Source organism: Symphalangus syndactylus, chromosome 11 (assembly GCF_028878055.3).
Source record: "Symphalangus syndactylus isolate Jambi chromosome 11, NHGRI_mSymSyn1-v2.1_pri, whole genome shotgun sequence".
Taxonomy (NCBI): Eukaryota; Metazoa; Chordata; class Mammalia; order Primates; family Hylobatidae; genus Symphalangus; species Symphalangus syndactylus.
The window spans coordinates 41,206,943-41,220,532 of record NC_072433.2 but is presented as its reverse complement, the minus strand read 5'-3'; the positions used below and the strand labels follow the sequence as shown (position 1 = coordinate 41,220,532).

Below are 13,590 nucleotides of genomic sequence, written 5' to 3'. Positions count from 1 at the left end.
TTTTTTTTTTTTTTTTTTTTTTTTATTATACTTTAGGGTTTTAGGGTACATGTGCACAATGTGCAGGTTTGTTACATATGTATCCATGTGCCATGTTGATTTCCTGCACCCATTAATTCGTCATTTAGCATTAGGTGTATCTCCTAATGCTGTCCCTCCCCCCTCCCCCCACCCCACAACAGTCCCCGGAGTGTGATGTTCCCCTTCCTGTGTCCATGAGTTCTCATTGTTCAATTCCCACCTATGAGTGAGAACATGCGGTGTTTGGTTTTTTGTCCTTGCGATAGTTTACTGAGAATGATGTTTTCCAGTTTCATCCATGTCCCTACAAAGGACACGAACTCATCATTTTTTATGGCTGCATAGTATTCCATGGTGTATATGTGCCACATTTTCTTAATCCAGTCTATCGTTGTTGGACATTTGGGTTGGTTCCAACTCTTTGCTATTGTGAATAGTGCCGCAATAAATTATTTGATGCTATGCCAAAATCATCAGAATTGTTCCTGTAGGCACTCCTTTTCTTAATTACATATTGCATTGTTCTCTTTCTCACTTTCCCTTGTTTGATCCAAGGTAAATTTTTAGTCTTTTTAAAAATGCTCATACATTATAAATCCTTGCTAATACACAGTTCTTTCAGACTGTCCTGGCTTGCTTGGGGAAGCAGATGTGGGTCAGGGAGAAAGAACGACCGATGAACTCAAATAGCCTTTTCACTTTTATTCTCTCTTTTCGCTTCAGAATGCTGTGTCATCAGTGAATCCCCTCCTCATAATCTCTTCTTTCCTGGAGAATACCAGCCTAGTTTCACTTCCCTTTTAAAACATCCACAGATCTTTGTGCCCCAATCACTTTGGCTGTATTGGACTAGGCCTCACTAATGGCACAATATCCTTTTCATAATAAGGTATCCCACATGACACAGTAGACTTTTGTACCTGGCCAGAATCACCACATTCATCGCAGATACCACGTGCTGTCTATTGGATACCCTCATTTTCTCTTTTCAGGAAGGGCTGGTATCAGCTTTCCTCCTGCCTCTTATGAACCAGGAACTTTTTCTCCCTGTATCTTGGGGCTGCTGTTTTCCAGCCTCTGCCAAGTTTCCATTTTCGTGGGACATCTGTTGACCTGCATACCCGTACCCTGGACAGGGACTTGGGTTAACTGAGCATTGGCATTCTCCCCAAAGCCTGTTCTGCATATATTCTTGAAAACCTATTGGTTTTCTGCCTACCTTCTTTCCTCCATGAGTAGATTTCAATGGACACATCACTCTCTTTCTTCAGTAATTACCTGGTCTCTCCTGCTCATCATAAAAGAGCCATTCTTATTGTTAGGGCTGACAGATTCACTTTGCAGGTGATTTAGTCTGCATCTGTAGCGTCCACAGAACATGTTCTATAAGTTAAAAGTACATAATATAATGAAAACCCAGATGCAACTTTTGCTTGAAATATGAGTATAGCAAAGACATTTGAGAGAAGAGCCTGAAAATAGATTAATAGTAGTTTAATTGTATCTAATAAGAGCTACCATTGATTAAGCCTATAATAATGCTAGTAATTCCCCTAAACATGCTCTATACATTACATCATTTAATCTACATAATAAGACTCACAGGAATGTATTACCATCCCAGATTTACAGAGTAAATGTATTACCATCCCAGATTCACAGAGAAAATTAAGGCTAAGAATGTTAGGCAATTGGCCTAGTAGCCTGCAGCTAGTAAGTATCAGAGAAGGGATTTGAACCCAGGCCTTGGCTGGTTTCCAAGTCCACAAGCTTAGCTGCTGCTACCCAGCTTCACTGATTTTTGTTCCGTGCACCGCCTCTAGGATGTTTCCGTATTTGCCTTCTGGTTAATATTTACTCCCTCCTCCCTAGCACACCACATTAAAGGTGTGGCATGGGCTTTTCACTTCCTGAATGTTTGTTACTCAGTTTCAACCAGCTTTACTCTCTTTCAAATCGACATAAAAGTGACAGTCCTTTAAGCTCACAGAAAACCAGGAGCTGATTCCAGTGCGCGATTGACTACCATGCGAGATTTTGTCTTTCCTTTTATATTGTTGAAGATTCCTTAATGGCAACATGGCCCACACATTATCTAACCTTCAGACAATCCCAGAGGATCTGCAGGAAACCCCCAAGCACCCCAGAGGGGTCACTGGCAACAAATGGATTAAGGAAATGGCCTGATTTATGGGATTGTTGGGGATCGGGGTGGAGAATTATAGACAATTTTGTTTCTACTGCAGAATTGGCAAGGTAGAGTGAATATGGGCTTTGGAGTCAGGCCCAGGCCTGTAGGATGACCTGGGAAGCAGTCTAGGCAGCTTTGGCCCACTTCAGCTTGTAAGATAGAGATAATACATCATCCTAGAAATATCGAATGGATTTATGAGATTTTGTATATAAAGTCCCCAGCAGATACCTGGCACACTGTAAGTGCTCCCAAAACCAAAGCAACAGTTCTTAGAAGCTTAGCTTGGCTCAGACTGAAATCTCCAATGATCTAGGGTTCACTCTCCACCCATTTCTAAGCCATTGAATGAAACTGGACATGTTAGTTCTGGTGTTGACTTCAGAATCCTAAGTTAGGAAATAGAACTCATCATTCCACTCCTCCTTTTAAGTATTTTGATAAGAATAACTGAGAAGTCCATGTAGCATTTTGAAAATATAAAATACTGTGAGATTGTTTTTGTTTTGTTTTCATAGTAAAGAGAAAGGAAGAAGGAAGGGAGAGGAGAAAAAGAGATAAGAATTCAGGACTGATATTTTCAAATTTCCAAAGTGAGCAAGATTGGTGTTTGGTACTCTTTGATCTCTCCTTTTCTTAAAAAAAGGGGGGGATGAATGTGTTAGAGTCCTACCCTATCTAGAATTAGAGAGAGAGGAAAAGAGAGAGGTAAAAAATCCTTCCTATTATCCCTCAAATTTTGCCACAGAGAAAACAACTCACTCTGCTTTTACATCAATGACCTTACTGCCTCAGTGTCCTCATCGGTTGAAATGTGTTTAGGAACAGCTGCCCTACACACCTGTCCAAGGTGTTAAAAGAGCCAGATAAATAAGACAATGGGGAAACTTATTTTAAAAATCAAGTAGTATTAAAATCAAGGTGGAGAGAAGGAACACCAGGCCAAGAGTGAGCAAATCTGTGTTTGAAGCTGGGTTTGTATGATCAGCAGCTTTGTGACTTTGGGCAAGTCATTTCACCTCTCCATACTGCAGTTCCTCATCTTGCAATATGGAAAGCAGAACTTCTCTGGGTTGGAGGATCCTGTGGGATCCCATGTGAGATGGCACCTTGAAATTGCACATACAGGGCACATCGTTTCTACCATCACCTAAGATCAATCCTAGGTTATTGCTGGCCCTTTGTTTTGCTATGTTTTCCATCTTTCTCACAAATTAAAAATGCAGACATGTAAATTCTCTATCTATGTGCACTTCAGGAACTTCCAAGGTCCCTTTGGGCTTATATCTTTGCTTAGCCTCTTGCAAACCTGAAAGCAAGGTGACTGTAGGACAAACTGTGTGGGCACTGGATGGGAAATACATGCCTCTGGTAGAAGGGGAAGCCAGAATTCAGAGCTAAAGAACAGGCACCATGCAGGACTATGAGTCCAGGATGTCCATATCTGACTTCTAAAGGAATGCCAGTGATACTGATTGTTTTTAACATAAAATCTACCATTTACAAAATACAGGCTCAAGAATAATTGTAAACACTGCACAGGGCAAGTTTTATTGTTTTTCTTAAAAGAGCTGAAAACCATAATCGAGTGCATCTGCCCTTTGTTGTAGATTGGGGCCTGGAATCTAGGGAGTAGAGAAAGGCTGCCTGACTGGTCAGCAATCAAAACACAGAGCTGGGGCCGTCTAGTCCGAATGCAGTGTTCATCGTTCTTGGCTAAACACAAGGCGACCATGGTTGTTGTGGTTAGCAAGGTTGCCTGGCTTCCTAGGCAGACCTTGTTCCACCACACTGGGCTTCCTTTGCTAGAAAGGACATGGAAAAAGGAGTGATAAGAGAGGCAAAAGAGCTAGTGAAGGAAAGAGAGGAAGGTCCCCAGTTGTTATTACCTAGGGAGTGGCCAGCATGCGTTTCAGAGGAACACAGGTGGGTACCCCTTTCTCCTGCCTGCTGCAGCCCACCACCACCAATAACAACTGTGCACCCTCACTGTTGCCCCCATGCATGGAGCAGAGATAGAACAGAGATAGGGAGAAAAGAGTTTTCAAAATGAGTTGGAATAGTGACTTCTGCAAGCCTGGCAGTTTTGTCTCTATTCTGGTATCCTTGCCACTGCACCAGGTGAAGGGGAAGCAGACTGTAAAATACTTTGAACATTATCAAGGTTATTTGAGGAAAAAAACCAGCAACCACCTCACCTGATTGTGCCAGGTTTGTGATAGGAATCTGTGGGGGAGGTGTCCTCAATGACCTCCATTTCTTGAATGACCCGTGGCCCACCTGCTATCTCTGAGATGAGTCAGGGGACACAACTTTCTTGGTTTCTGTCATCACTTGCCTGCTACTGCTGCAGAGGCTCTAGTGGAAAATGTCATGTCTTGAAGTCATGGCTTTGGTGTCTGGTGACAGGGAGTGGGTAGAGTTTGGACAGAGCCACTCATGAGCTGTGTGGTTTAACCTCTCTGAACCTCAGAGTCTTTAGCTCTAAAAGGCGGAAGCAGCCTCAATGAGAAAACTAAAAACAAAATAACAAATGTAAAGCACTTATCCCAAGACAAGGCACATGAGAAGTATTCATCAAAGGACAGCTCTAGTTATGGTGGTGATGGCCTCTAAAGCTTCCAGACTCAGATTCCTAACCAGACAGTCATGAGAGATGGCCCCCACAGTGGCAAAAGGGTAGGCTCCAGGCTGCCTGAGTTTAAATATACTGACTCTACCACTTCAGCAAGTTACTTAACTCTGTTCTTCTTGCCTCATCTGTAAGATGAAGATACCTCATCGGGCTATTGTGAAGATTGACAGGGGTCACCCTTATAATGTGCTCAGCACAACGCTTGGACCAGGATGGATGCTGCTTGGGTGATGTTATTATCCAGGTGGGCACTGTGGAACACAGACTAATACCTAACCTCAGCACTTGCCCTCATGGAGCTTACAGTCTAGATGGAATAGGTGCACATGAGATTTTTCTCAGCAAAGTTGTAGTCAGTGCTGCCCATGCCACCCATCTGGTCTCAGCATTGCTGCTCATGTGCACTGTCGTGACCCATCTTTCTGCTACTGACCTTAAGAAACTCTGCCTTAAGGTCTGCTTTGGTGAAACCAAATTATGACAGATACAAACTGAAGTGCCAGGATGAATCTTTCAAAGTGCTATGATGTCCAGATACATGGCGACTGCCAGGAATTTGTGTTTGGGACCACTGGGAGAGAAGTTCTTTTCCCCAGCTTCCCACAGTGGAAAGCTGCTGTATGTCTGATACCTGTGCTCCACGAATCTACCCTCGAGTTCTTATTTGGGAACAGGCTTGCTTAGCAATGTCCCTGGGGGCAGGGAGCCATGGGTGGGCTGATGCAAGAAACTACAGTTGTGTCCCTAGGCTGTGACAGCATCCCAGCTGTGGGCTTCTCAATGTAAATGCAACATCTGTGCACAAGAGGAAGCACCCTCCATCCAGGCAAGTTGAAGTTTTCTTTCTTGTATCTTTAACAGAGGTTAAAATGTAAACACAAAACAAAGCAAAACCCAACTTAATTTTCTGGGTCGTGTTTCTGTTAAAAACATTTTTTTTAATAATAATAATTAGAACAGTAGACCCAGCTGAGAGAATTCTGTCTCATAATAACGGGAGAGACTAAAACACACTATCCCCCAAACAGATAAGGAAATAGTGAGCTAAAAAGTAAAACTTAAGAGTGCTACTTCTCAACTCAGTAACTGATGCATGAATAAGTTCTAGCCCAATTTTCTAATAAAAATAACAACATAGAAAGAGAAAAGAAAAGCCACTCAGATGCAGCTATGTCACCCAAGTGTTCACTGGAGAAATTTAATATGTGTCAGAGAAAAATCTGCCTTCTCCAAAACGTTGCCCCCTCCAAAAAAACATGCTTCTTGTTGTAGCATTTTTCCTCCACACTGACAGATAGTTTGAAAGTAAAGCAGCAGACTAGAGTGTGGATGCCCACGCCTTAGAACAAAGAGATTAAAGAACAGGCTTTTCTTCAAATAAATTCGATTTTTTTGCAACAAATTCAGGGCCTAGACAGTTTAATGAAGAACAAAGAACGCTCAGACCCCTCTCTTTCAGCTTTTCCAAACAAACACAGTCATTTCCAACCACTCACAGGTGTTTTTCTTCCCAAAACAAACACAGAAACAAATATTTACAGAGTTATGAAAATTCAATAGAAGTCACGGGGGCACAAATTTCCTCACCTGCGTCCAAGATCTCTGGCCTGGGATTATCAAACAGAATGTCACACCTACTTTCCATTACGGGACAGGAAACCTTTGGGCCAAAGAGAATCGGTCCGCAGAATGTGTTCATAAGGATAAAGGCCTCATCTTTTCAAGAAAGCATTTGCAGCTCCAAGGAAGAATGGACTTTGGACAAAGGAAATGCCGGTGACTTTTTCCTCATCTGCCCATATGTGCAGAAATGCCCTTGAAGAGCTCATGACTGCCTTTTGAATTAATTCCCTATGTTGACCAACAACACAAAGTGTGGTGCTGACTACCACACTGACCACCAGGAATAATTTCTCACTTAGGTGTTTGCTGGAAAGGATCTTGTTTGCTTTTCTCGAATGTCCCAGATGTGAACAGGTCTCAAAATTAGGAAATGCAGCTGGGAATGGTTGCTATCAACAACCCTTATTTCATCTTTTTTCTTTCTTCAATAGAGCTAGAGAAACAGGCAAGAAAAAAAAATGATGCAGTTATGAAAGGAGGGAGGAAAGACAGAGGGAAGGGAGCTGGGCAGAAGGGAAGAGAAAAGAAGAAAGGGAGGACAGAATGGGGACAAAAGATGGCAGAGAGGGAGTGAGGGAGGAAGGAGGAGAACGGAGAGGAAAGGAGAAAGGAAGGAAGGAGAGAGGCAGAAAGTGAGAGAGACAAAAAGAAGGAATGAGAGAGAAACCTGCTGTTGTCAGACCCTGACTGGTTTACACTGAGAAACTAGATAGCCTCTCAGTGAAAAGCTGAGATTAAGCTCACAACATAATTTTCATTATGTTAATGTTGCTTTAAAATATATTGCACAGAGTGCTGCAACAATCAAATTATCAATTATAATGTCTACTCAGAGTAGAAAAGTGTTGCAAACAGAGGGCTGATTACTGCTTCAGTACATCCAATCTGCATACTCATTGTTCAGTACAGGGAAAACAAATTATCTTGTGTTGGCCCCAGTTCAAATTTAATTAAATGAGTGCAATGCAATTATAATAAAGTACAATAGTGTAGTAATGAAAGGAAAATAACTCATTAACCTATTAATCTTTATTTATGTTCCTCTCAAATAACTATGTAATTTCTTTATCACCACATCCCATAAGAAAAAGTAGGGTCTCACTGCTCACGGCCTGGTTTAACAGGTTCTATTTGGTTAAGATGCCTTCGTGGCCACCATTTATACTCACTTTGCTTAGCTTTGGGGCCACACACCCCCCAGCTCTCTGTCATGCTCCCTGCCCACACGTATGCGTACCTGGTCTAGATTTAGCACTCTTCTCCCACATTTCCCTGACACTTGTCAGTTACACAAGGTAAATCTCTCTGGAAGTGAGAAGTGCTTACCACAGCATATGGGAAAGAGGCATCCTCCAGCATCTGGTATGTAAGGCAATGCAAAAAAGGGGAGAGGATAGAATCGCTTCTGGTTTAGAGAGAGCCCAGTGCTTTACAGCTGAAGCGATTCCACTAAAAGCTAACACTCCACTGTGCTTTCCAGTTAATAAAGCTTTTTACATATATGATTTCATTGAGGCCTCCTGAGAACACTGTGAGGGTGCCTGATGTACAGATGAGGAAACAGAATCATGAAGTAGGAAAGTATGATGTTCAAGCCTTACCACTCATGAGTAGCAGATCCAGGATTCTAATTTAGGTCTACAGCCCCTAAATCTTCATTTCATTCCCTTAGAACCTTGCTACTCAAAGTGTGGTCCAGGGACCAGGAGCATTGGCACCACCTGGAAGCTCATTGGAATCTTGGGCCTCACCCTAGACCTGCAGAATAAGACTCCACATTTTACGAGATCCTCTAGTGATTCTTAGACATTGAAGTTTAAGAAGCACTGGAACTATTGGATAGTACACTGCCTTTTATTGAGAGAATGGTGACTCAGGCAAATCTCCCAGCAACTACTTGGTTAAGCATTTCCTTGCAATTTGCAACACCTTGAGATGACCTTGAGATGATCTTGAGTGATCAAGGTTGATTCTGGCTTCCATTTTCATGTTATCTGAAGACAGGGCTGGAAGTAGAGGATATAGTAAAAGCAGAAATGATTTCTCTTTCTAGATCCACAGCAGACCCGAAAATCTTCCCCTTTTTCTTCCAAAGAGAATTTGTAAAACAGAGAGAAAGGAGAGGGGAGAAACTGATGAATTAAGGAAGGAAACAGACACTTGTTAAGTTTCTACCCTGTTCTTGGAGGTTTTCCATGTATTCCTTCATTTAATCTTCACAACAAGCACCTTTTTAAGATAAGGTGACTGATGACAGGTTTAAGTGATATGCCCAAGGTCACCCACACTGCTGGGTAACAGAAATGGTATTTGGCTTGGATTCAAAGTTTACACTTCCACTGTACTCTATTTTCTCTTAAAAACAAAAAAAGGAAAGGGGAAGGAAATCAAGATGAGATAAAAGGGTGATGTGGTAGTCATTAGTGCTGTTCACCAAGTATCTCCAGTCTTTAGTCTCTGAGGTATGTGAAGGATTATACTTCCTGTCCTGCTTAGAAGTAGGCGGGAGCCATGTAAATAGCTTTGGCCAATGAATTTCCAGCAGAAGTTTCATATTTCATTGTCAGATCAAATATTTAATTGCTTGTGGACACCTTACAGAGCTATCTCTCTTTCCTCTGCCATGAAAATTGCCAATATTCAAGATGGTGGTTGCATCATAAACCTGTGTTCCATAGTGAGTGAATATGCTCACCAGAGACCCCCACCAACCTACGATAGACACATAATGAGAGTGATAAAAGCAATAAAACTTTGTGTTCTTTTGAGCCCCAGAAGTGTGATGGTTGCTTGCTACGGTAGCATCACTGAGCCCATCCCGACCCTTCCGGATGCTAGGAAGAGGTGGGAAGGGAAACAGTTAACATTTCTACACTGCATCTTTTTCACTTGAGACTCACAGCATTCCTATGAGAAAGGTAAGGAATGGCTATTACTTATTATGTATTTATAAATTACTATTTACAGATAATTTAACACTGACATAGCAGTTTAAGTGTCCTGCCCAAGATCACAAAGTTTATAAGTGGAAGGGCTAGGTTTGGAGCACAAGGCTTGTAATGACTGATTTTTCTTCAATGCAGAACACTTCCTCCAAAAAAGGACTGGAGCACCATTACCTGCCCTTGGCTATACTCAGATTGGTATATCTAGCTTTGTACTCACACTTCTCTTTCCCCACCACTCAAGAGGAATCCAAGTTATTGGGCAAAAATTAGGCCAAGGAAAAACAAGTACATGCAGTTGCCAGCAGATGACGACATTGGGTCTTTGCTGGGGGCAGAAACCACCAGAGAAAGTTCACAGTGATAACCCTCAATGAAGTCAACTGTAAGGAGCTTCACTGTCCAGTTTGAGTTTTTTTTGTTTTTTGTTTTTTGTTTGAGAAAGGGTCTTGCTCCATCGCCCAGGCTGGAGTGCAGTGGCACAATCATTGCTCACTGCAGCCTCAACCTCCTGGGCTCAAGCGATCCTCCTACTCCAGCCTCCCAAGTAGCTAGAACCACAGGTACATGCTACCCCACTCAGCAAATTTAATTTTTTTTTTTTTTTTTAGAGACAGGGTCTCCCTTGCTCAATCTGGTCTCTAACTCCTGGGATCAAGCGATCTTCCCACGTTGGCCTCCCAAAGTGTTGGGATTATAGGTGTGAGCCACCATGCCTGGCCTGAGTTCATCTTTCATGTGACAGTTTTTGCAAGATAGAAAGGCAAAAGTCAGTAGTGGCAGGATTGACCTTTGTAATATGATCTTAAAAATATTGTCTCCTAATTTGCATATGGAAGAATCTCAACTAAATAACCTCCTTTTAACCAGTTCACTAAACAAACCAAAGTTCTCCTTTTTTCCTGTAAAACACACTTCTAATGCAGGTTGAAGGCTCATGGCAAGTAGGCTACTGTCCAGCATGTCCAAGGTTCTGCTCTCCCATCATTGAGTGCTATGTTTACTAAGAGTCTATTAGGTTCATTCCCAGGCTTGTTTATTCTCATTGTATTTCTAATTGTCATTATGTACATTAATGTAATGTGAGTCAGAAAAAAAACAGATATTTCTGGGAAGACTGGATAGAATGCTTTGGAAAGATTTGATAAAAGCAAGTTACTAAAAAGAGTGTTGGCAGATCTGTAACAAAAATTGAGAAAAGTTATGATCTACATGGAACCTGCCCTCAGAATGTTCTTTTAGTTTCCCAAGGCTTCACATTCTGTGTTAAAGAAACAAACTGAAAATTCATGGACAATGCATTGTGAGTGTGACTTATACAAGAAAGGCAATCTAGAAGTCTTAGCAATGGAATGTAACCATGTTTTTTAAAAGCCTAAGTCATATGTCAAATGATTGTCAGAATGATACTCCAAAACAATGTATAGGTTTCGTGTTAAAATAAAATGAAATATTTAAAGTATGGATCATTTTTAATCATTTCTGAATTCAAACCCTACCTATTTGTCCCAATTGCTTCTGATAGAAGGACTTTCACATAATTACTTTTCCTGTTTGCCATTTTCCCATTTCCCCTTCCACAGACATACTGTGCTTCCTTTAAGCTCAAGGTCTTTCACATATTTTCTTTATCCAATTAGCTCATTCAACAATATTTATTTTAAAATTTTTTTAAAGAGATGGGATCTCCATATGTTGCCCAGGTTGGTCTCAAACTCCTGGGCTAATGCAATCCTCCCACCTTGGCCTCCCAAAGTGCTGCATTACATGCATGAGCCACCCGTGGCCCTCTACAAATATTTCCTGAACAATTACTATGTGCCAAGCACTGGCCTGGGTCCCGGGCATAGACCAATGAAATGTAGAGCCAACAGTAGAGAAAACAGACTTTGAATAATCAGAGAATCATCATTTAATAATAACTGTGGTGTGCATTATGGAGAAATTCAGAGTTCACTCTGTTTTTATGTAACTCAGACCTGGGATGGATTTCCTACTTCTGAATGGCAAAGTAAGTGTCTGAGTAGATGAGCCACCAGCCTTCTTCCTTGTATTCTATTTTTAATGCAGCTTCTTTGGGCAAAATGATCACTGTCATCCTTACCAGCTCCAGACTGTGATTCTATAGTGGCTGGAGTGCCTTGGAGCTTAGAGCAGGTTATTTTAGTTTGCTCCATGGATACTCTCTCCTCCCTTCTCCACTTCATGATGGTTAATATTGAGTGTCAACTTGATTGGATTGAAGGATGCAAATTATTGTTCCTGGGTGTGTCTGTGAGGGTGTTGCCAAAGGAGATTAATATTTGAGTCAGTGGACTGGGGAAGGCAGACTCACCCTCAATCTGGGTGGACACAATTTAATCAGCTGCCAGCATGACCACAATAAAAGCAGGCAAAGAACATGAAAAGACTAGACTTGTTTAGTCTTCTGGCCTACATCTTTCTCCTGTGCTGGATGCTTCCTGCCCTCAAACATCAGACTCGAAGTTCTTCAGTTCTGGCTTCCTTGATCCTCAGCTTGCAGACGGCCTATTGTGGGACCTCATCCTGTGACCGTGAGTCAATACTCCTTAATAACTCCTTTTTATATAAACATCTATCCTATTAGTTCCATCCCTCTAGAGAACCCTAAGACAACCCTATTCCCTAAGAGGTGGACCTTTATGGACCCAATCAACTGCCTCCCTCACCCTGTGCCTCCAGGTAGCTTGGAAAGCAGGAGGCAATGAAGGCTGTGGGTTTTGTTCTCCATCTATCTATCTGCAGAGTTGTCAAGTGTTGGCAGCATCTCTCTTGGCAAAGCCAGGGCCCTTGTCAAGCAGCACTCTCTTTATAGCTATTCTCTAGGTCAGGGATTGTCAAACAAGGCCCAGACTAAGGAGTGGCAAGCAAAGTGCCTCGGAAGCCAAGGTTACCCTCGGAGTTATGCAAATGCAGAGCCCGAGAGTCCATTCTTTCTTAAATTTTGCACCCTGGACACCTCACTTGCCTTACCCTTGTCCCGGCCTTGATGCAAACTTCCTTTGTAAAGGGCTAGAGAATAAATATTTTAGGCTTTGTAGGCCACACAGTTTTTGATGCAAGTATTCAATTCTGCTTTTGAAATGTGAGGGAAGTCACAGACAATACGTAAACAAATGGGCACAACTGTGTTTCAATAAAACTTTATTTTCAGAAACAGGTACGGGGCCAGATTTGATCCATGGGCCCTAGTTTCCCAACACCTGCTCTAAGTGAGACAGTTCCCCACGGTTGCTTACTCTGGGACAGCATGGTCCCTTGTGGTTTCCTTTAATCCTGCTCACATCTTTGCAAAAACCCCCTTTACTAAGCTCCCCTCGAATTATCCAAATTGAGTGTGCCATCTGTTTCTTGCTAGGACCCTAATTGATGCACTTGGCTTTGCATTTCTCCAACACAGGCTTTAATTGCGAAGTAACAACAATAAAAAAAACAAAATGGAGACTACAACCAATTACTCTATAGCAGGGAAGTGGTGGTGTTTACATGTATTCATCCATTCCCAAATATGATAGAATATTTCACAAAGTTGCAGTACACTCTTTAAGTTGATGGGAGCTGAAATAAATAAGCCTTTTTTTCCCCCTGGGGCCTGTAGTCTCAACCCTGCTGCCCTACTTGTCCTCTTCTAATGGAATGGAGGTCTATTCTAATTAAACAGGAAAACACATCTTTTCACAAGGGGAGAACGGAGGACATTGTACTCTGTGCCTCAAAGAAAGCATGCTTTAATAAGAATCCTTTTATAATCCCTGCTTTTATTTGTAGCTTCCCAAAGCTTTTGCTGGTAATAAAAGGATTGTAAAGTTGACAAATATAAGCAGGGACAAAGAAGTTTGGGGAGATAATGCTCTAGTGAATGGGCTAGTATTTGAAAGTTTATTGATCCCACAACACAGAGATGATCACGAAGAGCCAATGCTGCCATCAATCAGGGTGATATTTCTATTACAAAGTAAAAGCCCTTCCAGGCAGGGCTATCCATTTCTCATATCATGTAAGAATTATGCTTTGTGCTGAGAAAAATAATTCAGGCCAAAATGCAGGGCTTGGTATCTGAAGATCTGTGTTCAAATCTGACTTCATAGAACTTCTAACCTACTGCTTTATCATATGGAAGCAGCAAATAGAGCTGTAACAAATGCAGTGTGTTC

At 41.8% G+C, this 13,590-nt stretch overlaps 1 protein-coding gene across 7 annotated transcripts in view; it reads right to left on the bottom strand.

Moving 5' to 3' along the window:
- Positions 1–13,590, bottom strand: part of LOC129457527 (uncharacterized) — a 55,620-nt gene that overhangs the window by 20,577 nt on the left and 21,453 nt on the right. For 2 of the 7 annotated variants that reach the window (XR_008649283.2, XR_008649288.2), the window contains exon 3: positions 6,438–6,903. The exons of 2 other annotated variants lie outside the window; for them this stretch is intronic. Coding sequence is in view for 1 of the 5 variants with exons in the window: in XM_063612701.1 (XP_063468771.1) it covers positions 8,461–8,476 (16 nt within the window). In the remaining 4 variants the exon portion in view is untranslated. Of the gene's footprint in view, positions 1–1,299; positions 1,405–6,434; positions 6,904–8,355; positions 8,477–13,590 lie in introns of those variants that run through there. 3 more of the 7 variants (XR_010114411.1, XR_010114410.1, XM_063612701.1) reach the window with 3 other exon arrangements.